This window comes from Mya arenaria, chromosome 3 (genome assembly GCF_026914265.1).
Source record: "Mya arenaria isolate MELC-2E11 chromosome 3, ASM2691426v1".
Classification (NCBI taxonomy): domain Eukaryota; kingdom Metazoa; phylum Mollusca; class Bivalvia; order Myida; family Myidae; genus Mya; species Mya arenaria.
In genome coordinates, this window is record NC_069124.1 from 86,925,914 (window position 1) to 86,952,465 (window position 26,552).

The 26,552-nt window shown below is 36.8% G+C and overlaps 3 protein-coding genes across 6 annotated transcripts; all 3 read left to right on the forward strand.

Moving 5' to 3' along the window:
- Window positions 1-63: 63 nt before the first annotated feature.
- Window positions 64-15,894, forward strand: LOC128227992 (kelch domain-containing protein 1-like). Of its 4 annotated transcripts, XM_052938998.1 has the most exons (10): window positions 86-156; window positions 1,857-1,941; window positions 2,705-2,945; window positions 3,209-3,361; window positions 5,494-5,639; window positions 5,873-5,966; window positions 7,454-7,606; window positions 7,775-7,930; window positions 13,107-13,280; window positions 15,207-15,893. In XM_052938998.1, the coding sequence occupies exons 3-10, from the start codon at window positions 2,732-2,734 to the stop codon at window positions 15,248-15,250; spliced, it is 1,134 nt and encodes a 377-aa protein (XP_052794958.1). In that variant the 5' UTR covers window positions 86-156; window positions 1,857-1,941; window positions 2,705-2,731; the 3' UTR covers window positions 15,251-15,893. The 4 variants fall into 4 exon arrangements, with proteins under 4 accessions (XP_052794957.1, XP_052794960.1, XP_052794958.1 ...); XM_052938997.1 differs by lacking the exon at window positions 1,857-1,941 and having other exon boundaries at window positions 64-156; XM_052938999.1 differs by lacking the exon at window positions 1,857-1,941 and having other exon boundaries at window positions 97-169.
- Window positions 15,895-20,656: 4,762 nt separating this feature from the next.
- On the forward strand, window positions 20,657-22,178 carry LOC128229250 (uncharacterized). The gene is made up of 2 exons (XM_052941029.1): window positions 20,657-20,995; window positions 21,268-22,178. The coding sequence occupies exons 1-2, from the start codon at window positions 20,710-20,712 to the stop codon at window positions 21,957-21,959; spliced, it is 978 nt and encodes a 325-aa protein (XP_052796989.1). The 5' UTR covers window positions 20,657-20,709; the 3' UTR covers window positions 21,960-22,178.
- A 722-nt stretch (window positions 22,179-22,900) lies between these two features.
- Window positions 22,901-24,447, forward strand: LOC128229181 (uncharacterized). Its single transcript, XM_052940909.1, has 3 exons — window positions 22,901-23,356; window positions 23,547-23,810; window positions 23,945-24,447. The coding sequence occupies exons 2-3, from the start codon at window positions 23,593-23,595 to the stop codon at window positions 24,132-24,134; spliced, it is 408 nt and encodes a 135-aa protein (XP_052796869.1). The 5' UTR covers window positions 22,901-23,356; window positions 23,547-23,592; the 3' UTR covers window positions 24,135-24,447.
- Window positions 24,448-26,552: the final 2,105 nt, after the last annotated feature.

The following is a 26,552-nucleotide window of genomic DNA, read 5'->3' on the forward strand; positions in this document are numbered from 1 at the left end:
TCTGAATAAGAAGAATTAAACAGTAAATTTTAAACCTGATAATCGATTCACGTTTACGATTTTATTTAATCAAGCTCGCTATCTTTTCCCGCGCTGGATTGACAACAAAATAATATAAAGCTGGAAATAGGATTGTATTATTGGTCTCAGTTTAGAGTAAGTAAAATATGTAAGTTCTATTTAAATCAATTCAATAGTCTTTATTTCCACCAGTAGCTGATGATTTTAAAACAATGAAAACAAAATGCAAGGGAAAAACGATTAAGAGTGAAGATACAAACAACAGTCCAAATATTTGTACGTTGACGGATTTTTTTACGATTTTTGATATGGCAAATCCTTCACGTACAAATTGTTTCGTACCAAAAGTGGGTAGTTGTTCCGATCGGGATTCCGGGTTAAAGCATATTGCGTCCATAAAATATCATAAAAACAAGAAATATTACTAGATAATGTTATTTTATATTTGTTCTGTACCCCCAAAATAAATATCCAACGAATAATTATGTGTTTGATGGGGTTTTCTTCATTTCATTCTGTCAAAACATAACGCAAGGCTGCAGTTCACAGTTTTACAACAATCTGAGCACTTTCAGGGTTCGAATTTAGACTCGCATACTCGCAAAATGCGAGCGATATTTGGAAATTGCGAGTGACTTTTATTCAAGCTCGCAAAATTCTGCGAGTGGCTTTTTCTAGACCACAAAATGTTAAAAGGAAAGTAGAATAAACATGAACTTAATTCCGCTATGTAGTCGAGTGTGAACAGCCTATAAGTGGCATGTTTACACTACCGGTATAAAGAAGACAGTACGGAGTCACGCTCTAGTAGGTTTTCAAAAATAGAACAAATACGGAAAAGGCCGAGTTTTATCTCGAATCTTTCCGGGATGCTCCGAGGCGTGCATAATACAAAGTAAATACGAATGACGTAATCACCTAGCTCAATCATTGGCTAAATTTAGCGCTTTTGCGCACTATATGTAAACCCCATCATCCTTTGAATACATTTCCGCCCAACTGTCAAATTGAATAGACTTCGTTGATCGATATAGTTCATGGTCCAAAGTATCCACGCTACATTTACTGTTGCTTTTTTATTTTAAATATATTTTATTTTATTGTTTTTAATACTTACAAGCTTAATGAAATCTGTAGCGTGCTTGTCGAATGGGTATTAAATTACCCGATGGCGAGGGTAAATATACAAAGTGAACAATGTCAAATTATTGGACAGCTTTGTTATCAAAAAGCTGCCAGCATCAGACGAGTCTTTCCATACCCCCCAAATAGAATAAGCCATCAACAAGTTCTAGTAGTCGAGTCACTTTTAAATATTCATAATATGTCTTAGGTGTTAATTTCTACTTTAATTAGACAATATTATAAGGGAATAAAGCAAATAATAAAATTGCAAGTTTATTTGTCATTTTGCGAGTTGCCTCAAAATGCACTCGCAAAATTTTGCGAGTGTTCCTCAAAGTTAAATTCGAACCCTGCACTTTGGTCATGGCTGAGTTGTTATGATTGTATTTACGAGGTCTATCATGAAGCTTGTCAGTGGTGGCCGAGTTATTACGATTTGGTCGAGTTGTTCCGCTTGGCATAATTGTTGTCTGTGTCAGTCAAGTTTCGTTCTATTGGAACGGTAGATCATGTGTTTAATGCTTGTTTTGTGCAAAATAGCTTTGTTCTTACATGGTAAAATATGAATATAAACCTTTATTATCCATTTCAAACATAAAATACTTCACTAAATACAATTTCAATATTTTTCAAACTCACCCAGTTTTTGCACCAACCCGTTTAGACGTTAGGGATTGAAAGAATCCCGTATAACACATCCATTATTTTAGACTAGGTGCTAACCCACACCAGTGAAGTCAAGAAAACCCACCAGACTTCCTGCCACCTGATCCATTACACCACAAGGCCTATACAGTTTGTCGATATTTTGTTTATACATTAATGTCTATAAAACCAATGACGCAATAATGCACCAGTCAATTGTAACCATGCCCCCCCCCCCCCCCCCCCCAGGTCCAGGGACTAGCAGGGACTTTCGGTCCAGCCAACCCCGGCTAAAATCCCTGTCCTACGGGGATGAACTGATGGTAAAATCCCAGCCAAATGCCCCCCACCCAAGGGACGTTAGGTTAGGCCCATTCCTCGCTATATTTTGCGTGAAGACAAAACCACAGCATTCACGGTCCATTTCCCCGGCTATCCCCGGTATACCCCCGGACCTGGGGGGGCCGTGGTTACAATTGACTGGTGCATAACAAACTAAGCATGAAAATCATGGTCATCAACGACAAAATTTCAGCAAAAATCAACATTTGATGAATGGGTGCAGCTTTTAGTATCTTAGTTTTAAAGCTCCTAATGATTTGCCACACTTCATTTTGGCATACTACACAAATAGTGCATTTTACAAAAACCTTAGCAATTACCTATCTGTGATTTTTCACTAACTGACATTCAGATGCTATGCTCCACCCACTTATTTGCCTCATTAGCATATAGTTAAGTAAGTGGACCAGTTTGGAATTTTGTTCGTATTTCCCAAACATTTCATAGTTAATGCTCACTTTCATTTTTTTTCTTTAAATATTTAATCCTAAGTGGCACTGAGGCGTTAACACATGACCATTACAAGTTATGTCTGCTCTAACCTAAACCATGCTACTCTATTTTATGGCAGGAGAGTCGAGTTGAAACCCAATTAATAATGAATGGTGAAGGAAGTACTTCGCAAGGCTCTGGTATTAAAATTGACAATGATATGTCATTGGCCTGGAAGCGTGTGACAGACTGCGTTTTTCCTGTACGGGAAGGGCAGTGTTCCTGTAGTGTAGGCAACAAGATGTACATATTTGGGGGAGTCATACACAGCAACACACAAGACCTTGTGGAGAGCAATGACCTTCTCTGTTTTGATGCAGGTGGGTAAATTTTAAATATACATGTTTAGACAGATATCCTCTTGTAACATTTTCAAGTTAGATATATTCTGGTAGTTCTCATGCTAATGCATCAATTTGCTAGGATAGATATGCAGAGCACATATCTGCAAATATTTTCAAATTCTATAACATGAACAATAAATTTTGTGTTGAATGTTTACTCATTTTGTAGAATCTTGACTGTTTGACATGCATGTGTATTAATTTTCATTTTGTCAGTTTTGACATGTTTCCTGTTGCAGAAAGTGGTAGCTGGAGCTTGATAGAAGCAAAAGGCTCGATCCCCGAACCTCGTATTGCAGCAAGCTTAGTTTCTGTGGACACTAAATTGTATTTATATGGAGGACTGAATCAGGAGTCAGGCTGGATGGAAAGCTTCTACATGTTTGACACTGGTAATTACACCACTCTTTTTGTCACGTATGTTTTTTAAAGAAAAAAATGTTGATGGTTTAGTGCATGTTTTAACCATGGCAATATTTTAAAATCTAGGGATCATTTTGTTTGGTGGAGGGGGCATATCTTCTCTTTAATGATAGCATTTGTTAAATCCGATCTGAACCAAGTTTGATTACAATGATTTTTTGCATAATATTCCAACAGAGTTAAGTTTAATGTAATAGCCAGATCACGCAATTAATTCTATAGAACTATGGCCCTTGTATTATATTCTATAGAATTATGGCCCTTGTATTATTAAAAAATTGCCCATGTTCACTTTGTCTGCTCTCTAACTTGAACATTTCTTTTCAAATCTTTAATGTGATACCATTAATGATTACATTGTTTATTCGCACAATATCTTGACTAAGTTTGATAAACGGTCAGACAACACTTTAAGTTTATACAATTTGCTGCTGATGTGGTTTAGTTTAACAATGGTCAGAGTACTCCAGTTTCCCCCACAACAAAATATCACGCTCTCATGTAACATTCTTCCGAAGAGAGTGATTAATAATTATAATGTTTTTTAAACTGGTTTCACCAGGTTGTAAAAGGAAAAAGTTTAATATTTTTACATATACAGTGGAAACTCACTAAACCGGATATCCACAAAACCGGAATCCTCGGGATACTGGACTTTTTTCAGAGTCCCGGTTTTCCCCTTTTATTTTCAATGTAAAATAATCCCTACAAAACCGGAACCTCGGAATTCCGGATACCGGACAAAAAATCGAGAAAATTTGTTACTTGTCAACGTAATTTTACCTCACAAAACCGGATGTATATTTGTTCAAACATGTCAAAATGATGTTGTGTATTAGGAATTCGCGTGTCACTTGGTCACTTTGTTTTGACAGCCGGTGCGTCGTTAAATATTGCACCTATGATGTTGTGTTAACTCAATAATCGATAATGATGATTGCGCTGTGGATTGACTGCAGCGCGATAATCAAACTTGTGAAAAGAAAATTGATTGAAACATTAATTTGTGTGTTGCTAAAAATAAAGAACTAGAAACGGTTATTAAGTGATCATTTTGGAGGGTTGTTTTATCTAAAGACTTCTATGATTGAATCAAATACGAGCGGTGCGTTAATTAAACTATCAAGCATACTTAACAAGCATTAAATTACGCGAGTTGTTTTATTTTAAGACTTGGAAAAAAAGATGATTATAAAATTGCAGAAATGTTTAATTATGTTTATCACTTTTGTATGTGCTTTAATCATGTCTCAACCTCCGTCTAAACGTCAACTTCCCTTTAGGTTAACTCAGTTAATATTTTGAGTAAACTTACTCCGTACATCAAATCCTCACTAAACCGGAATCCTCACTAAACCGGAAATTTTGCCCAGTCCGGACCTTGTCCGGTTTAGTGAGTTTCCACTGTATAACATTTAAATGTTTTAACTAACTTCATCAATTTTAATAGTAAAACATATTGTTCTATTACATTAGTACATTCAAAGTTAATAATAGTTTTTTCCACTCCGAAAGTAACTGCTCCCAGCAGGCAATATATTCATGCTAATATTCGAGTTTCCATATTAACTTGAAATTTCATACAAATGTTTACCATGACAATACCTACATGGTTACATTACTCTGGCTAAAATGTTTGTGTTATGCCCCCTGATGGACAGTAAGGAGTATTGGCATCGGTTTGTAATGGTCTTCTTCTTTAATGTATTAAAAGAATAGAGGATATTTATTGAATGTCCTAAAATGAAAATTTATTTCACTGATTGATCACAAAAAGCATTATTTTCACAAGTGGTGAAAACATGTATATAAATGTTTGTGTTCATGAGTTACATGATATTTCACCAAAAAAAGCATTAAAGAAAAATAATGCATTTGCTTATTACATTAATTTTATAGCACAAACTTGTGAAAGACTGTATTTTATATTCAATGTATAATGATTATCATGCAATGCTTTGTACCAAATAAACCTTGATTCTCTCTGCTGTAAGCTTCATGTTTTTGTTTCATCATATATTATATGTTGTGCAAACTAAGGAGTCATGAAATTGTAGCAGTAATAATGAAACACCCTGTAAAACAAGCCCTGTATCTTTAGAGAGCAAGAAATGGTCAGCTGTGGAGAGTGAAGGGAGTCACCCCAGTGCCCGGGACAAGCTTCAGGGGGCTGTCATTGACCGCCTTATCTACTACTTTGGGGGATTCGGGCCGCAGGGCTCCCTGGAGGAGGATGACTGGGAGGATGTAAGAATGACAGAATTTTCTTCCTCAAGAAAACAAGAAATGTTAAATGAATTCCATTATTTCTTTAACAATTACAGTGGGGATAACTACTGATATATAGTACAGAATAGATGTTTAAATACACTTTGGATATTCTTGGTCGATATCACTTCTCTTGGTCCACACATTGACCTCACTATAATGCAATGTTTGTATTAGATACAACACTGATCCTACATTTATGTTACTTGCAGGTTGATGATGATGGCGACGATGTACTAGATGAACAGAGAATGCAGCAGGCTGCGCAGTTTGGCTGGTTCAATGACCTGTACATGTTTGATACTGGTAAACCTCACAGTTATCATCTTGTATCGAAAAATAAAATTTTGTGAAGTGATCTTGGTGGTTTAATATATATGTAAGATATTCTGCACCTTAACATGAAAGTAAAGTTTGTTGAAGATCTTTTTCAAATAATATGACCGTAAACACGCTGAAATTGTTTTTTAGCTCGACTATTTGAAGAATAGGTAGGCTATACTACCCGCCCCGGCGTCGTCGTCCAGTTAAAGTTTTAGGGCAAGTTGGAATATTTGTTAATAACTTCTATATCCTTTGTCAATTGACTTAATACTTCACACAGTTGTTCAGGACCATCACACAATGAGGTTACATAACTCCATATTATCCTAAATACAAGTTATGGCCCCTGATTGACTTAGGTTAAAGTTTTAGGGCAGGTTAAAGCTTTAGGGCAAGTTGGGATTTTCACTTAAAACTCCCAATACCATTCATTCAATTGACTTAATGTTTCACACAGATGTTCAGAGCCATCACATAATGAGGTTAGATAACTCCATATTATCTTTTATACAAATTATGGCCCCTGATTGACTATGGAACTTAGGTTTAAGTTTTAGGGCAGGTTGGGATATTGTTTAATAACTTCTATACCCTTCATTCAATTGACTTAATACTTCACACAATTGTTCAGGACCATCACCCAATGAGGTTACATAAATCCATATCCTTAATACAATTTATGGCCCCTGATTGACTTAGGTTAAAGTTTTAGGCAAGTAAAAGTTAAGGGCAAGTTGGGATTTTAATAAAAAAAACTTCTATACCATTCTTTAAATGCACTTTATAAAATTCAAAATTATTTACGACCATCTTACAACAAGAAACATAACTCTGTTTTAAGCCTAAATACAAATTATGGTACTTGATTGTTTTTTTTTTAATTTCCTTTGAAAGGCATATTTGTATATTCTTATCCACATTTTCATAATGGGAAATCAAGTTATTTGAATGACTTGCGTTACTGTTTGGGCCGGCTGGTGGGAGGGCAGCATCAAAGTCACCTTATGTATCGAATAATTTTAGTTAGGTTTGACATTAAGAGACCAAACTTGGTATTATTACATCGTTATTGTATTCTAAGTCAAAGCGGCGTAGTCGAGCGCGCTGTCTTACGACGGCTCTTGTTTAATCTTATTTATTGTGCATTTACTCCACATGGGTTTCTCTTCATTTCAAAACTGCATTGGAAGATCATAATGAAAATACGTTATATAATATACTATGGGTTATCTGTCCATATTGGCCCAAATAAGAATTGCTATCTGTCCAACAAGGCCTTTTTGGGGTATTTGTCACATTTCTGTAAAAGTTCTGATTTTTTCCTTGCAGTTCTTATTTGTTCATTGCAAAGAACATAAAAATACACTTAGCATTAGTTAACTGTGCTTTACTTGAAGATATTCAATGTAAAAACAGCAACAACTATACTGCTTTAACTCTGACTGTGTTATGTTTTGCTTGTATTTTAGTCACCAAACTATGGTCCAAGCCCATGCACATGAATTTGGGTATACCAACTGCAAGGGCAGCTCATGGCATGTGTGCCGTGGGGAGAAATCTCATCATTTTTGGAGGCAGGGACACAGAAAAGAGAACCAATGATATACACATATATAATATAGGTTAGGAGCTGCTAAATGTGAATAGATGCAAAAACAAATGTATACATTGTAGAACCTTTTTATATGTTAAATTATGTTCTGAAAGAAATGTTCTTCCTATTTTGATTTGAAAAATAATGTTTAAGATACATGTAAGATTTTACTGACTGAGTCAATTATTTTTTGCAGATACAAGAAAATGGAACTTGGAAATGGAGATAAGAGGGGAGCTCCCTGCTGCCCGCTCCTTCCACACAACTACCGCAGTTGGGAATCAGGTGATTGTGATCGGTGGACGTGGGCAGGATAACACACATCTTGCTGATCTCCATGTGTTTGATACTGGTGAGTTTACTTCTTGTGTTTCCTAAACAGATGGAAACACTACAGTTCAGTTATGGCTCCTCAATGTTAAAAAATGTTCAGTTTGTGATTTTGATCTGATAATATTGAATGGACAAACAATAACAAAAGAATATGATCACATGAGATGTATACGCCTTGGTCACGATATAATGACAAAAAGTGTTTCACAAAGGGTAAAAAATAAAAGTATTCAAATAGCCAAATTACATACGTTCCATAACAGTAGGGTCATGTTGTTATAATAATTCGAATAAAATCATTAGGTTCGAGCTCCAGTTTTTTTTTCAAGGAGGTTTATGTATCAAGGAATACTGAAAAAAAATTATTTCGTGATATATATTTAAATGCTTTTGATAATGTGACTGAACTCCTTTATAATGCTTTTTTTTAGCCAGGCTTGTTGCATAGGTGCCAAATAAACAGTTATGGGCAAAAGAATTGACTTTATTCCTTCTTAGCAGAAATAAATGAGATTTAACCATAAATGTCATGATATTATTTTGCATTTGACTGCTTGTAAATGATCTACCATTTTTAGAAGCCCAAGGAAGCAAATAAAAGTGATTTTTTTTAACACCAGAATCAAAAACAAACAAGGCCATACCAATTTTTCAGCATTATCTTGATGCATAAATTTTTTAGATCACTTTCTGTATCCGGTCCGAAGTGTCTACGGATGGGATAAAAGGCACACTATATATTTACATATGAACTTTAAGCTCAGTTACAAACCTAGTATAAACATCTCTTGTTGCAAAAATGCTAACAGAACACAAAAATGAAGTACAAGATATTTAATATTTCTAGATTTCAGTAAGACAACCTTTTACAATGTAATTGTAATTTGATAATCGGACCTTTTAAGTTCAGTTTTAAGTTGCAACTTTCAAAGGTGAAAATTCATTGAATTATAATGGTGTCAATCAGTATATGATTTAAATTCCTCATTGAACACCAAATGTAAGACTTTTCACTAGTTCAGTTGTTAGAAATAGACACGATGTAAATGTACCATGTGTTGTTAGTGTCTACGGATGGGACATAAAACTTTTTAATGTAATACCAAGCTGCAGGCATAAGATATTCCCTGATGGTATCCACAATACTTATACTGTATCCAGTTACTAACTACTTCAATGTTTCAAGGAAATTTTAACTTAGAAACATGTTTAATTAACAATAACCAGGGCATTTTATATAGTACCCACGGGTCCGACTATCAGACCCATTCCTAAAGCAAAATATGATATATTTTTCCAATCTTCAGAAAAAAATCCCAATCAAAAGTAAAACAGTGTTTTTACCTGTACCGGTTCATTCAACATCCTAAAATTAGGTGATGTAAAGTTTTGGGGATAACTGAATTCAGAAATCATTGATTTGCATCACATTCAGAGATCATTTGAAATAAAAAAAATAGTATCTGTCATGATTCATTGCAATAAATATTTACACCCAAGAATTAAGATTTCAGCTGTTTTAAGGCATTTGAAAGGGAAAATAAACTTATATTTAATAATTTCCTCATTTGCAGGAGACTAAAAAGCTTGTTATTTTATCTGTAAATTTTCTCAATTTAGGCATAATTGTGACGCAAAATTCCCAAAATGTCTAGGATACTTTTTCAAAAAATGGGCAGAAAAAGCCCTGATAACTGATATATATATATACTCCAAAACTGAGAAACTGTTCTGAATCATATGTAAAAATGACATTTTGTCAATGACCTTTTCTTAACTACTTAAGAACTCAGAAAATAAATAATTCATATGCCTCGGCCAAGGTCATTGTCATTACTTGAGATTGGATGTTCTCTCCATTGAGTAACTTTACATCATTTTTATTCGGTACCTTTCCGGACACATCTACTGACAAAATACAGTTCCTGCAGTCAGCCTATCTTTCCTTGTCTTTCTTGGTGTTAGTTTCCACTTCTTTCCATTGGTGTTGTCTATTTTCCCTGTTGGTCGCCTAACTTGTAGGAAGGAAGCAATCCCACTACCAAAGCTAGTATGGTATTTGGTTATATTCCTATCAAGCACACATTGCAACACATTGTTGTATTCTGTCTTCTTTTCTTGTGAAATCCCTCCATGACTCAATTTCACATCCTTTTAATGTTGTTCATATTGACTGTTTCGCTCAGCTTTAAATTTCTTCTAGCACTCTTTGGTAAAATAACACCCTTTTCTTCCAAATTTCATCTCATCATTGGTGACATACTCTATCAGTTTTTCTTACACTCTTGTTTTACGCTTTGGTGTTGTACGCATACTTTCTTTTACTTTTGGTATTGCTCTATATTTTGTACTTCTTGCTTCTTGAATTAAATGGAGGCTCACACATCTCATTACTTATATTTCAGCTGAATTTGTGGCTGTTCTGGATCTGTTAATATCATCGTTGTCTATTGTACCATCTGTTTTTGTTTGATCAATGTTTGTAGTATCTTGGTCTGTTGAAAGTCTATTTTGCACACTGTATTTTTTTAAGTTTTATCCCCATCGTCCAATTCTGTACTTTAAGCATCTTTAAGCACATTCTTCTTCTTTTTCAGGCGTTCATTTTCTTTCATTTCTCTATTCTTATTGTTACACGGTGTCTGTCTAGGAGTCTGGTTTTCTCCATTAGTTTTGTTTGCGATATTGTCTGCACCTTCTTTCTTTTTGGCAAGCTATTTCATTTTCTTTTCTCTCCATATTTATTATTGTTTTTTGGTTTCTCTTGGATCACTTTCTTTTCTCCCTTTGTCAATTTGCCTATCATGTGTTTTTCCTTTCAGCATCTTTCCTCTTCATTTCATCATATTTTTCATTTCTTTGATTTTTCTGTTTTCCCCTGTATCATTTCATTCTAAGTGCTTTTGCACTTACATTAATGTCAATTTCAGGTATATTTGAATGGTTTTTATTTCTCTGCTTGTCCATTTTTGTATTAATGTTAATTCTAGTCACACCTGAATTTATAAATGGACATTTCGTACATAGCGTGATTTAAATGTCCCATCCGTAGACATTTACCAGCTTTACTGTACTTCATTTTCTTAACCATAAATAAATTTCTAATAGGCCTCTTTATGTCTGGCTAAAACAGCATAATCCATCCTGTATTTTGGCTACTTATTTTAACTCCCAAACATACACACTATAGAAAAAAATAAATTTCAATGTTTTTAGCAACATATAGAAGTAAAGAAATGAAAATACAAAGGTAATGAGTTGTTTTTGGTAATCCATTGCCTAGGTTTGAATATGTGCTACATTTCTGTCAAAGGAAAGTGGTTCAATTCGCTTAATATATATATATATGCAAATTCTGAGCATTTTATGTGTGTCTACGGATGGGACATGGTGTCTACGGATGGGACATTGACATGTTGAGCTTCATATTTACGAATTACAATCAGATATTAATGCAACAAATAATATATTTGGTCACTGAATGGAAATGCAAAATCTGCCTGGTTGGTTATATGCTAAGCATATTCCTTGCTGGGAAAAACATGCGTCTATGGATGGGACAAAAATTTCTGTATTTTTGGGTGCATACTTAGGCGTATAATAAATTTGGTAATGTAGGTATTATGTATAAATTTCTTATTGCTATTAATAAATGAGTTGTAGTTCTTCAAATTGAGGGTCATATTTTCACAAAATACCATATTGCTAAGAAATTTTGGCCATTTTGTATCCCTGAATTGAAAAAGCCAGATTTTGGTAACGAAATGGTGGGTTCAGTTATTTTAGTAGTACTACGTCAGTTTTTATGCAATTTAAATGAAATAACCAGCTACAGAAAGAAGACTAAATTGCTTACTCAATGCTCAAGATATCTGATAAAATTATTTTCCAGTATTTTTTATTTTTTATGTTAAAAAAGGGGTAATTTTGAAATGAAACATCGTAACGACAGTTTTTAGCCACATTTTGGCTATTTCGAGTCTGAAATTAGAAAACGTGTCAAATCAAGCGATGGAAGTCTGTATAAGTTGAGTCAACAGATATATTCTACATGTCATGAGACATAAAAAAGACAATTTTAACATAACATGTTAAGAAAATTACACCGTAACAACAGTAAAAAGGAAATTGTCATTATATCGTGACCAAGGCAATAATATCTTAAGTCCAAGGGTTCTAAAAACCAGCAATTTGCCAGTCTGGGCTGATTTTGACCAAGCCATACCGTTTTCAGTTTCAAAAAGGGTAAAAAAAATTGGTCCAATTTTTTTTTATAAATTTGGCCCAAAAAGACTAAGTCAATAAAATTTGTAGAAATTATAATACACAATCCTTCTTTGGTCATTCACACATTCAAAATAAACCCCAATAAAAGTGTCCTGGTTACCATCAGACTGACCCGACCAGCTGCTTTTTCCGCTATGCTGAACACTCGATACCTGTTAATTAGCAGACGCTTGCAATCGGTCCTGCCCTTATTCTATAGGACATCAACAGCGATGCGCTTGATTAACTAGTCTCAAAGCTGAGTGTGCCGCTTAAGTCATTTTAATAAAATATAATGAAAAATTTGTTGTCTATATCAAATTTAATGTTAGAAGCCTTGATTATGAATATAGATATATTTGTTTATTAAAGATTATCAGTTGAATGTTGATCCACTGAAGCATTAAGCAAATAAAATTTCACTTTTTGTCGTCTGACCGCTTCTCGCCAGCCACAATTAATTAAGATCGCAGTGTTTCTTGCTAGAAACGCCGCAGAATTTGATGAGAATCTCATTTAAAATTAAGATTTTATCAAATACTATCAAAGTCGGCTATGATGGTTTTAAAGTCCTCTTACGAGTTGCCACATCGCAAAAAAGTATTGATAGAATACACATCATGAAAATGTGTGACATAATTCTTCGGACATTTCTTTTTAATCAGACTTTGTAACCGTTTTTTGGGGGGGTGGGGTTGTCACCGGGTCCGGACTGATTTAGGTTCCATACTTTTAGAAGCCCTACTTAAGGCAGTTGACTCCACAATATTATAATGCTCATTCGTTTATTCAATGGTAATTCAACAGCTCACATTATTTTACTAGAGCAGTGTTGTATGACCTCATCACATGTTCAAACTTTTAGGATTTCGTTTCTGTCTGTAACATATGTGGTAAAAAGTGTAAATCCTACCATTCTCCTATAACAGAAACATATGAGTGGTCACAGCCGAAGCTGAATGGAGAAGTGCCATGTGCCAGGGGACAGCACTCTGTTGCTGTAGTAGTTGGACTGCTTGTCCTGTTTGGGGGCTCTTCAGATTATGATGCTGAGAACAGGATGTGCCGGAAATTCTTTGGAGACACTTACACCTTACAAACTGGTATGTAAAGAAATGTCATGTTAGCTCACCTGGCCATGAAGTGTTCAAAGTGAACTATTGTGATTAACCAATGTCCGTCACTCATCTGTTGTTTGTCGTCCAGCGTCAACATTTAAAATTTTAACATCTCTGAAACCCCTTGGCCCTAGACCCTTGATATTTGATATGCAGCCTCATAAAGTGGTCCTTTACCAACATTTTTCAAATTATGTCTATGTGGTTGGTATTAGCCCGGCCCCAAAGGTCACAAAATTTCTATACACTTAAAAAAACAAATCTTTGAAATCTTTCTTCTCAAAAATCTTTGAAATCTTTCCTCTCTGAAACATCAAGGCCAAGCCCGGTGTTATTTGGTATGCAGCCTCATTTAGTGGTCCTTTACAAAGAGTTTTCAAATTATGTCACTGGGGTCAAATTTGGCCCCTCCCCAGAGGTCACAAGTTTTTTATAGTTAAACTGTGTTTGGTCGAACAGGCAGTCGAGAAGCGGCGGTCTCTCGAGGTCACAGCTTAGTCCTGAACATTTTTCCTTCTATTTTCATATAAAAATATATTGACGCTGCATAGAAACCGAGATAAGTTGAGGAGTCGAGCACAATAGCCAGTCACAAGTACACAAATCATGCACAAAACCTTATGACTCCTTCGAGGTCATTATTTCAGACTTTTTCCCCGAACGCGTTGTTTCAAAATAAACCGAAACTTGCTAGGTGTTAAAACTTTCGCAAGTTGTAAGAATTACAATGACAGTTGAAGGGTTTTTGATTAAGTGTGAAAAAAACTTTTTATCACTGTTTACACATGACTGCTTTTAGTTTATAAGGCCATTTGAGAAGATAATTAATATTATAATATGCCCCCTGGTTGACCTAGGATCTTATGTTAAAGTTTTAGGGCAAGTTGAGATTTTAATAAAAGAAACTTCTATACAGTTGACTTAATATTTCGCACTATTAATGACGAGCATCTTACAGTAAGGTTACATAACTCCATTTTAACCCTCGATACAAATTATGGCCCTTGTTTGACTTTTTTATTGACTGGCAGATTTTTATATTCTTAACCAGGTTTTCACAAAGGGAAAACTAGTTACTAGAATGACTTGCATCATTGTTCAGGCGGATTGGTGGAAGGGGAGCTTCAAAGTCACTTTATGTGTTGAATAATTTAGGTAGGTTTGACATATAGTGACCAAACTTGGTATATAGGAAGACTTTATGGAGACCTTTCACGGGATTGCGTTTGAGGCCCCTGGGATAAATGACAAGGTCAAAGCTTCTATAAAAAGAAAAATGGTTGGTATTGAATAACTTAAGTTAGGATGGACATATTGCAACCAAACTTGGTATGTGAGAAGAGTTTTTAGATATCTTTTATAAGATTGTGTTTTGGCTCCCAGAGTTATGGTCTTGGCCAAGGTCACTGTTGCTGAAAATAGAAATATGGTTAGTACTGTATAACTTAAGTAAGGGTTGACATAGCTTGATCAAACTAGGTATATCAAACAAGTTTATTGAGAGCTTTCATTGGATTGCCTTTTGGCACCTAGGGTCAAGGTCACTGTTTCTAAAAAAAGATTACTGTTTGGTACTGAATTACTTTAGTTATGGTTGACTTACTGTGACCGAACTTGATAAGTTGATATGATATATAGGAAGAGTTTATGGAGGACCTTCATGGGATTGTGTTTTAGGCCCCAAGGATCATGGTCACTGTTACAAAACAAGAAGAAAGCAGTTGAAACTGAATCTCTTCTGCCAATCATTCTTCGGCGTAGTCAAGCGCGCTGTCTTTATGACAGCTCTTGTTTCAATTATAATTATGATTACTGAGCAGCATACTTCATTTTTGTTTTTATTGATTAAAATATTTCTTGATTCATTTGACAGAAGTGAAACTTTATCATTCTTTTAACATTTTATTACAGCGGATCTTTTAAAAGGAGGAGTTCGGCCTGTGAACAGTTCTTGAGATGGACCAGCAGCAGTATGAACATCCACTGTACTGCAGGACCTTCATATATATGTGGGGAAGATTTGGCTATGAATATATTTTAAGAACATAAATTGTGCAGAGGGATATAGCCAGTAATAATGACAGTATCTTTGTTTTTAACCAGTCCACAAATGTTACAAAGGCGTCCTAAATGGAATTATTTGATTCATTGATTACTTACGTACCAAGGAAGGAGTAAGACGAAGGCAAGTCTAGATGACATTATATGGAGTCAGTCAGTGCTTGTAAACACTTGTTTATGTATCTGAATATAAATGAGCTTCAAACCTGACAATCTAGGCCTTCAATAGTTACATAAGGGCTTGACCCAGGTCAGTGAAACACAATATGCTTTGCCTCATGACACTAATTGAGCACAACTGGGCCAGCTGTCCGTTCAAGAACATGTTTGTTTAATTTAGACTTGCATAGAATTCATTGAAAAGCTCTACAGAATAGTCTACCGGCATATAAATAAATTGTAAACAATAATTGTATAAATATTAATCGTTTCTAATTAAAAGTGTTCACTGAATACGATGTACTAGTATTTCTGTGTTAGAAATGTTGTTTTGTATACTGATAAATGAATTGTAAAAAACTTTTTATGCTTCTCTACTTAGTTATTAGAACATTGATCAAACCCAAATATTATACACATGTATCTCGAGAGTAAAAATGATTAACTATGAACACTGGGGCTCTTTATAGTCATCTGAAATTCTTCTGCAAAGAAATATAACTATCATTGTGACCTATGCCTATGTTCCGTAACAACCTTGATCCAATGATGATGCAAGTATACTAATGGCCAAAATCGTGTCCGGTATGGGTTTCATTTGTGCCTTGCAAATCCTAAATGCCAATTTTCAACAGATTACTGTACCGGCAGTACTGGCTCAAATTCCAAAATTCTTTTTCATTGAATGCATATTAATGTCCTCTTTCCATCGATACCAAATTTATGAGTGTGCGATATAAAATCAAACAGATATTGTAGTTTTTGTAGACCAGACAAGACTTTGGATATTGTAGTTTTTGTAGACCGGACAAGACTTTTGGCCATTAGTATATCATGATCTTTGTTACTTTTAACCTTCACTGAAAATTTCCAGGGAGCTTTCATGATCTCTGTTTACGTCATCTTTAACCAAACTTCACAGGAACGTTTCTTGGATGGTCTTAATTCAAATATTACCCAAAGAATTCCTTTCAGAACTCTGATTACCATGGTGACGAAAAGGAAAAAAAATAAAAATAGTCCAACAACTTGGCCATATGCTTATATATTTAGTGGGTAGAATTGACTAGTTGTACTCTACCAAGTTCGCTCATATGCAATGTATAAGATATGTTGTTTACAGCAATGACTAGTGGTCTACCAATTTTGCTCATGGGGGCCATCTAAACTACGCATGTATCGTTAGTGTACGATCGCTTTTCATCCCCCGCCATGAAAAGGCGAGGGGATATAGTAATCATGTAATGGTAGGCACGATTCCATGCGTGTGTGCGTCCGTCCATCCCACATTCATTTCTTTACATCTCTTCTTACATTTCTCATGCGATTTCTACCAAACTTTCACAGATTGATGATCATAAAGTAAAGCAGCGCATATTGTCGGGCTTTTGCAATGCGACCATTTTTGAAAGAGTTATAGCCCTTTGTTTATTTTACCGAAAAAAAATTGGTTTCTTCGCAACTCCTCTTACGTTTTTCATGCGATTTCTACCAAACTTTCACAGATTGATAATCATAAAGTGAAGCAGCGCATATTGTCGTGCTTTCCTGATTTGACCATTTTTGAAAGAGTAATTGCCCTTTGCTTATTTTACATTTAAAATTGGTTTCTTCGCAACTCCTCTTACGTTTTTCATGCAATTTCTACCAAACTTTCACAGATTGATGATCATAAAGACAAAGTGAAGCAGCGCATATTGTCGGGCTTTCCTGATTTGACCATTTTTGAAAGAGTTATTGCCCTTTGCTTATTTTACATTTAAAATTGGTTTCTTCGCAACTCCTCTTACGTTTTTCATGCGATTTCTACCAAACTTTAACGGATTGATGATCATAAAGTGAAGCAGCGCATGTTGTCGGGCTTTCCCGATTCGACCATTTTTGAAAGAGTTATTGGCCTTTGCTTATTTTACTTTAAAATTGGTTTCTTTGTAAACCCTCTTACGTTTTTCATGCAATTTCTACCAAACTTCCACAGATTGATGACCATAAAGTGAAGCAGTGCATTTTGTCTGGCTTTTGCGATTTGACCATTTGTGAAAGAGTTATTGCCCTTTGCTTATTTTACATTTAAAATTGGTTTCTTCGCAACTGCTCTTACGTTTTTCATGCGATTTCTACCAAACTTTCACAGATTGATGACTATAAAGTGACGCAGTGCATATTGATGGACTTTCCCGATTCGACCATTTTTGAAAGAGTTATTGCCCTTTGCTTATTTTACATTTAAAATTGGTTTCTTCGCAAATCCTCTTACGTTTTTCATGCGATTTCTACCAAACTTTCACAGATTGATGGCTATATAGTGACGCAGCGCATATTATCGGGCTTTCGCGATTCGGCCATTTTTGAAAGAGTTATTGCCCTTTTTTACATTTAAAACTGGTTTCTTCCCAACTCCTCTTACGTTTTTCATGCGATTTCTACCAAACTTTCACAGATTGATGACTATATAGTGACGCAGTGCATATTGTTGGACTTTCGCGATTCGACCATTTTTGAAAGAGTTATTGCCCTTTCTTTATTTTACATTTAAAATTGGTTTCTTCGCAACTCCTCTTAGGTTTATGACTATATAGTTACACAGTGCATATTGTCAGGCTTTCGCAATTTGACCTTTTTCGAACGAGTTATTGCGCTTTCTTAATTTTGCGCATTTCTTATGTTCCTGAGAAACTACCCTTACCATTGATTAGCTTTCGTTACAAAAAATGTCCCCATGAGGCGGGGGATATAGCTGTCTGTGACCGGTCTTGTTGGAATTGTTATAGTATACTTGAGTAGTTAGTAATACCCTCTATTCAAATAAAAGCTAATTGCCCAGTTTACGTTAAGTGTATATTTTTGGAAGTTAGACTTTCAATTTAAGCTGTGTCATTCAATTAGAATTGAACCGAAATTCTTGATCTTACAATTTGTTTTCGTACGACTGTTGATAAAATGACCCCATTGGCCCCTGTGTTCAAAACTGGTCACGCCTTGGGAGACTTCTTCCATGTACATATTTTGGACGAATTCAAATTCAGAGTCTAAAAAACAACCATTGACTACGTTAGCAACCAATCACCAGCATTGTGAATGTTCTCCGTGGATTACACCCCCCTCTAACATAATATCCTGGAGCCGCCCTTGGTAACGGTCTCTATTATTTATATTGCAATTGTTCTGCTCTCCTTAAATTAAATGTACACAAGGTCATAGTCTTGCATTGGGTATATATCTTGCACCTTTACCATGTCCCCGTTTCACCCATTCAAGGCCCACAATGTAGGTTGATGCACATAAATGATCGGAAAATATTCGCAATTACCGAAAGGCAGTTATGTACAAATGTTTTACCTTATAAAATAGTATTGTACATGTTAGTGTTTATACATACATATTTATAAGCTGCTATATATTTTAAATAAATTTTCAGCTGTGCCACATGGAACACCGGGGCAGGTCGGGTTGTTATGCCACACCCTATGACCACGCTCCCCCCTCAAAAATTAAAAAAAAGCAATAAATAAATATAGATATGAAAATAAATAAATATTCCTAGTAGGCTTAATAATGAGGGGGAACTGTTAATAGAAATAATTAACAAGATTATAGAATGATAATATAAAAGATATATATAATTCTTGTTAGTTATTACTAGTAACAGTTCCCCCATCATTATGAATAAGCCTGGGAATATTTATTTATTTTTATAATAAAAAAAGGAGTAGGCCATAGGGTGTGGCATAACAACGGACCCTGCCCCTGTGGGCGAAGGAACGAGCTCTTTAACAATTAAGATTTTACTTGAGGTCATTGAACTGACTTAAAAAACAACCTCATTGACAGACATATTGTCAACGCAAAATCTAACACAGGGAGTGTGTATCGGATTAGGGGCAACAGGCGGACCTTCAAACATCCGAGAAAGTTGTAATTTCTTAATCTTAATGATTGCCTTTCTGCATTTTCATTGGCTGAACATGCAGGTTGTGTTGTAAGGGGGTATTCTAGAGTCACTCACCCTTTGGTCGGTCGGCGGAAGGTGTGGTGTGGCGTTGACTGTCAATCCAGGGATCGCAGGTTCCGTGTGACAATGCTTTACACTGGTGCACGTTAAAGAACAAATACACTGTAGCTCTAACCAGGGTTAACCATTCTGTCTGTGCACTATACTCCTAAAACAGAAGACTAACAATCTTATTGGAGCAATCGCCGAATGGGCAAGGCCCAAGTGCGAGTATAAATAAGCTTACCACCAGCCGTTCGGTCGATCTGTTGCAATTTCACGTATCCGGGGTATAACTTGAAAAATATTAAATCGAACATGACAGGAAGTGCAAGCGTATAGAAACCATAACTATATTTTAGCTGATTACAGACTAATTGCCCTTTGATTTGCCTTCCTCGACGACACTTCGAATATACGACATCAGGTCCTTCCACACTGCAATATTGACCAAAACCTAGAACGCTTCAAATTTTATTTTTTATTTAGTTTTGAGGCTCAATATTTGCAAAGTGTGTAGGTGTATAAGAAGTTGAGCTAACCACACCCCACACCCCCAAGTCCGGGAAAGCCGGGGAAATGGGCCGTGTTTTTACTTTCAGGTGGCCCAGCAGTGCCGGTGAATGCAGTGGTTTTGTCTTTGCGCCAAAATAGCTGGGAATGGGCCTAACCTGGGGTGCAGGGGCATTTGGCGGGGATTTTACCAGCCCGGGGATGGCTGAACCGAAAGTCAAGTCCCCACTATTCTCCGGACCGGGGGGGGGGGGGGGGGCGGGTTCCAATTGACTGGTGCATACAGCATATGCATTTTGGAAAAGTCTTTCTACAAAATGAATACGTTTTTGTGTCTTGTGACATTGTGGTGATTGCTTGCTTTTTAAGAAAGATATAAGTGTGCATTTTTGAAACAAGAAAGCGTATATAATTTACTGTTTTTCTCTATTTTTTCGAATATCTTTCTAATTCAAGAAACCATACCACATTGTTGAGTTGGTATGAAGCTGGAACATTTTGATACAGAAACATATTTATATTATTTAGACATTTACCAAGCTCCTAAAATACTTGACCCCGATTAACGTCGTCGGATCATTCAACCAATTGATTATGCTCTAGATAGCGTGAGCAGTAATCCGTATCAGGCGTATAAAGAGTGTGTGTATACTCACTATATGTACACTGTTCTAATTTACAGATTCTTTTATGAGAGTAGTGTCAAACCATAGAGCAATTTCTGAAATGGCAAGTTCATTACATAAGATGTGTCGTTCAAGGTTGAAAATGGATAGACTGTTTTCATGCCAGCCAGGAGCCCGGCGAAAGTCCGTGTGTTCGCGGATCCGGGCGGGGAGGCCGGAGGAAGCAGCGTTCCTAGGGTCGCATATCGAGGCGGAGGGCTGGGATGGCTCCATGTATGACATCACCGCGCAGCTCACCCTCGACCCCAACTGTCTCCTTGTGGCGGCTGACGACAACAACCGGCCTGTTGGTAAGTAACATACTTGCACATTCGTTCGTTAAATACTAGCGGAGTGAAGTACCTGACTGTGATATCCAAATAAAACACTATTTCAGTTAACACTAGTTAATTGGATTATATTCTGTATGTTAAATGAATTTGGTAATGAACATAATTATATGCTTACGGAATACTATAAACTGAAAAATTCTGACTGACTAGGATAGAAGAAATGAAATGCTAGCTTGGGAAATTATTAAAAATTTGCTACGCTGAACCTTTATGTTGGCAAATATATTCAGGCTTTGGGATGTCCATACAGTGCGCGAAGGACGTGGTTTACATGGATAACCTGATCGTGTTGCCAGAAGCACGTGGTCAGGGGATAGGACGTAATATTTGGACGGCGATGGTGGCCCAAGGTGGCAGCAGCAACATAATTCTGGACGGCGTCCCTGCCATGGTAGACTGGTACCGACGCCAGGGTTTCGTGCACCCTGGAGTAGACCTCACCGGGTATACAATGCCTTTGATGAACACCATAAAACAGGAGGTAACACCCGCTTGCCGCTTGGAACTGTTGTCTGAGGAACACTGGCCCGAAATGATGAGACTTGATCGGGCGGTGTACCCTTCGTTGGACAGGGAGCGCGTCCTTCGGGCGTTCTTTGTAGGACGGGGTGTTAAGACTCTAGTTGCTCTGGATGGTAGAAGAGTGGTCGGGTTTGGAAGCATTCACGAGAAGAGGGATGGCTTTCACGGACTGCGAAATGTCACAGCGGAGAATGAAAAAGTCGCGGATTATGTAATTAGAGGACTTCTCTCCCATTTGTCAGCTGGTTCTACTGTGAGTTTTCGAGTTCCGAGTTGTAAGCGACCCCCGCGTTGCTTCAAGAACGCGGAAAAGGGCATGACAGTCACGAGATTATACTCAAAAAGCACTATTGATGTTATCACAGACAAACTGTTCGTGTCTATTGCAAATATTGTATGACAAAATAGTGTACCTTTACAATGTAACGAAACAATCAGTTTCGTGGAAAAAATAAAAACCGGCTTCCGGCCCAAGATGTCAGCACTAGCGGATCCAAATTCTAATTTCGTCCAAGTTTACTTTTTATTTTAATGTATTAAGAGAAAAAAGTAATAAAATACGCCCAAAATGCACGATTTCGGACTAGCAATTGTTAAAATTTCCTTGTGCGCGCGCGTGTGTGTGTGTGTGTGTGTGTGGGGGGGGGGGGGGGCACAAGTCATAATGTTACGGCCTTAAGTTACGACCCCTTTAACGTCGAATCCTGGAGCCGCTCCAGGTCAGTAAGTGGGGTTCAGGCCGGGTACGTCCTCAGTTGACGCCTAACTGGACATCAGTGGCTCGTATCAATAAAAAAACTTTATAGCCTGACGGTTTTGTCGTATCTTAGAATTATCTAGGGGTCTTATTTTGTGTTTATTTCACTACACAAATGTAATATTACCCAGTATTAAACAAATGAACAGATTCAAGTTTGAAAAAACAACCTTTGTGACCGGTTTGTGTACACTCGGACAGGACCGATTACAAACTGTATTGAAGTTACGGCTAAGACACGGAAAGATCCGTTAAGAAAAAGACGACAGTTCAGTTCGTGGCTCTTTTTTTGATGTCGTGTTCGCTGAAAACTATTTATGATACAGGATATGGATAGGCAATACTATGCTTACACTTTGATTAAATTGAATATACTAATCCTGGTTTTCTTGTATGTGAAGACTGCAGTCGGTCAAGTTTGGTTTGCTCGCTCGCCCGACTTTTAACGGACGATGCTTGAAAATAATATCCATTATGTTTTGTTCTTTTTATTGCATTCCTTTCCCAAGAAACTGCATAGGTATTTCGGAGCTTTTCACAAGTTAGAATAAGTGTTTTCGTGATGGATTGGCTTCTACGAATTACGGTTTAATTTGAGAAACAAAAAACTGCTACGATATATATTTGAACCGTAAAACGAAAATATAAAGAACCAATAAACCATCGCACAAAAATGTGAATAATGTACAAGTTCGTGTTCAGCATATCGGCATTACTTGTGTTGGAGAGATCTGACTACAGATCGTCTGTGTAAATTGCGTGTTCCCGCCATTGTTGGACTCAGCTGTTATCGCTAAATTCTTTAACAGCGGGTTTATTGACCCCTTTTTCTTGTAGCTTTACCTGACCTATTTCTCGAGTGAAAGTAGTTGGAAAGGAACGTTAAATGTGCGGAATAATCGTATTTTTATGACTTGATTATCTTATGAAACTTAAATAGAACTGATGAAATTATATTTTATGGTCTAAGATTGGTTTTAAAAGTTATCTTGTGAAAAACGGATTTCATAGCAGCGTCTACCTTCGAGCGTGGTTGTAAGGTATGGCTTATCATAGTGTACTTTAGAATTTCAAAAGTATTGCTACGTTATCATGTGCATACTATACATATCATTTTGATTTCTTTTTGAGCTGGTATTACAATTTTTGTTGAGGGAAATATCGGGAAATAAAGTAACAGGAATTGTAACAGAAAAGCTACATTAATTTATTTACTTAATTTTATTTCAGCAATATAGTAGAGTCCCAACAGTTTATTCACACGCACGGATCCGATATGGTTTGGGGCGCAGTGGTTGCCATGGCAGCGGCGCAGGTGATTGGGGCGGTGCTGTACTCGAAGCTGGCGCTGGGGCCGTTATGGCTGCGTGCCACATTTCCGGGCAAGAGCGATAAACAAGTTTGGGAGCTGCAAAAGGAATCCTTCCATGTAGAGTTTATAGCCTGCATCGTCTCCCAGGTGGCGCTTGTCCTCGCGATACATTATGTTATCGGGTATGTACTTTAATAACTGCTAATTGTGTCCTTTGACCGACGGTTTCAGTTATTATGTCGCTGTATTTATTATCCTTGTTTTTTGTTTTGTTTTTAAGATTTTCAAAGGATTAATTTTTAAACATCAATTGCAGACCGTACCTGGGTGTGCGGTCGGTGGAGCAGGGAGTGCGGGTAGGTCTCGGCATGGCGACCCTGTCCATGCTGGTGGACGTGGCCCACTGCGCCTTCAGTCGGCGAGCGGTCGTTGGCTTTCTCATCGACCATCTCTACAACGCATGCGTGTTTGTGAGCGCGTGCGTATCGCTAGCTTACTTTGGATAAGAGCTGGATTTCATGTCGAAAGCAGCATTATGGATTAGTAATTTACGCACAATGTGCATACTCATATACTGCTGTGTGACTTGTGTAGTTCGTTCCATTATCAATTTTTGAAATGGAATTTTGTGTTGTTAACTTGCATTTTTAATGTCACTTTGTCATGGCCTCTAAACGCCAGCTCCACCACTTTACGGTGGTGCAAAGAAAAAGAGCTGTCGACACTTCCGTGGTGGAGCTGTGTCCTATGTTTACATGAACAAACGTGAGTATGATTTATATTTTATTTGATCATTTCATTTAACGGACATATTTCGAAAATCGGAGAATGTGGTACCGTGTATGAACACTTCTATTGTAGGCTGGTTACTATTTCGTTTCAATATTATGCAAACTGTGGTGCCAGTAGCTTTTCTCCTGAATCGGACTTGTGCATATTTTGAGATCTGATTGCACAGCAAGTACATTTCGGTGCTTACACACCCCGTAAGAACATTCTCACGCATGCAAACATAACTGTTATGTATAGTACCTATGCCGGAACACAACAAAACTAATAAGCACTTCTTAAAAAGGAAAAATGCACATATTTATAAAAGTGGTGGCGCTGTTGCCCTAGTGGTGGCGCTGTCGAATAGTGGTGGCGCTATCGCGTATGTTTTGCGCTTGAAGTGATATAAAAAAAAGTTAACGCTTTTGGAATGAATACAAAGGTTGCTATGTTTATCATTCATTGAACATTATGCTGGTTATGCACACTTCTTGCGGAAACAAAACTCTACGCGAACTACCTTAACCTTACTGAAAACCTATCTGGAAAACAAACGGCTAGGTGCTGTTAATTTAACCATAGAACTATAAGTATAAATCATGTGTGTCCGGTATGGAAAGAAAAATCCGACCCGAGTGCACGCGCGTAAGCCAGTAACGAGGCTTACCGAGGGACGGATTTTTCGATCCGGACCGGAAAAACATGATTGATATTTTTTCTTGCACATCTAAAATTATCAATTTGTGGAAAAATTGACGTAGAAAACGCACTTTTCATTGACATTTCACCAAAATGCGCGTGCAGCGTTGTTTACTGACGTCATGAAGCGCAGTTGTTTTAAATCATTATTAACGTCAAATAATAACTCTTAACAGTATATCGCGTTTTTACGATTATTTATTATCTATTTTAATTAATTGCATACTTATGTATTTGATTGCGCTTTATTGACATGAACTAATGTATTTTTCCTAAACCATACAATAAAAGAAATAAGAAGTAGCGCGTTGTTGCGTGTAACTCATCTTACATGGTGGTGTAAGATGCGTGTTTCCAGCACTGGTAAATTGACCGGAAACACACATCCGGTATGCAAGAACCGGACACAATGATAGATACTTATAGTTTTATCGTAAAATTAACAGCACCTAGCCGTTTGTTTTCGAAATAGGTTTCATTAAGGTTAAGGTAGTTCGCGTAGAGTTTTGTTTCCGCAAGAAGTATGCATAACCAGCATAACAATGAATGATAAACATAGCAACATTTGTATTCATTCCAAAAGCGTTAACTTTTTATATTACTTCAAGCGCAAAACATACTCGATTACGGAGTCGATAGCGCCACCACTACTCGACAGCGCCACCACTAGGGCAACAGCGCCACCACTTTTATAAATATGTGCATGTTTCCTTTTTAAGAAGTGTTTATTAGTTTTGTTGTGTTCTGGCATATGTAATATACATAACACCAATATTTGCATGCGTGAGAATGTTCTTACGGGGTGTGTAAGCACCGAAATGTACTTGCTATGCAGTCAGATCTCAAAATATGCGCAAGTCCGATTCGAGAGAAAAGCTCCTGGCACCACACTTTGCGCAATATTGAAGCGAAATAGTAACCAGCCTGCAGTAGAAGTGTTCTTACACGGTACCACATTCTCCGATTTTCGAAATATGTCGATTAAATGAAATTATAAAAAAAAACCCATCATTCTCACGTTTGTTCATGTAAACATAGGGCACAGCTCCACCACGGAAGTGTCGACAGCTCTTTTTCTTTGCACCACCGTCAAGTGGTGGAGCTGGCGTTTAGAGGCCGTGTTTGTATTTGTATCTCATGACGTTAAAGTATTTTAGGCATCATTTATTTCATATCTTGTAAATATTTTGAAAGCATTCATCAGTTGCAAACCAGTTTGTTTATCGTTGTAAACATAAAATGTGATAATTCTTAAAAATAAAACTTTGCAAATTTTTATTTTATTTTTAGCTGTGGTGTTAAGACAGCTATAAGTCGAGGCTGCAGTAAACATGTTCTCAGATTTGAAGTCGAAGATGACATGACCCTTGCGTCTCGAACGAAGGCCACGGCCTTTCAAATAGTGTTCATGGTGTTGATCACTAATCAGTGCGGACATACCACGTGGTTTGTGA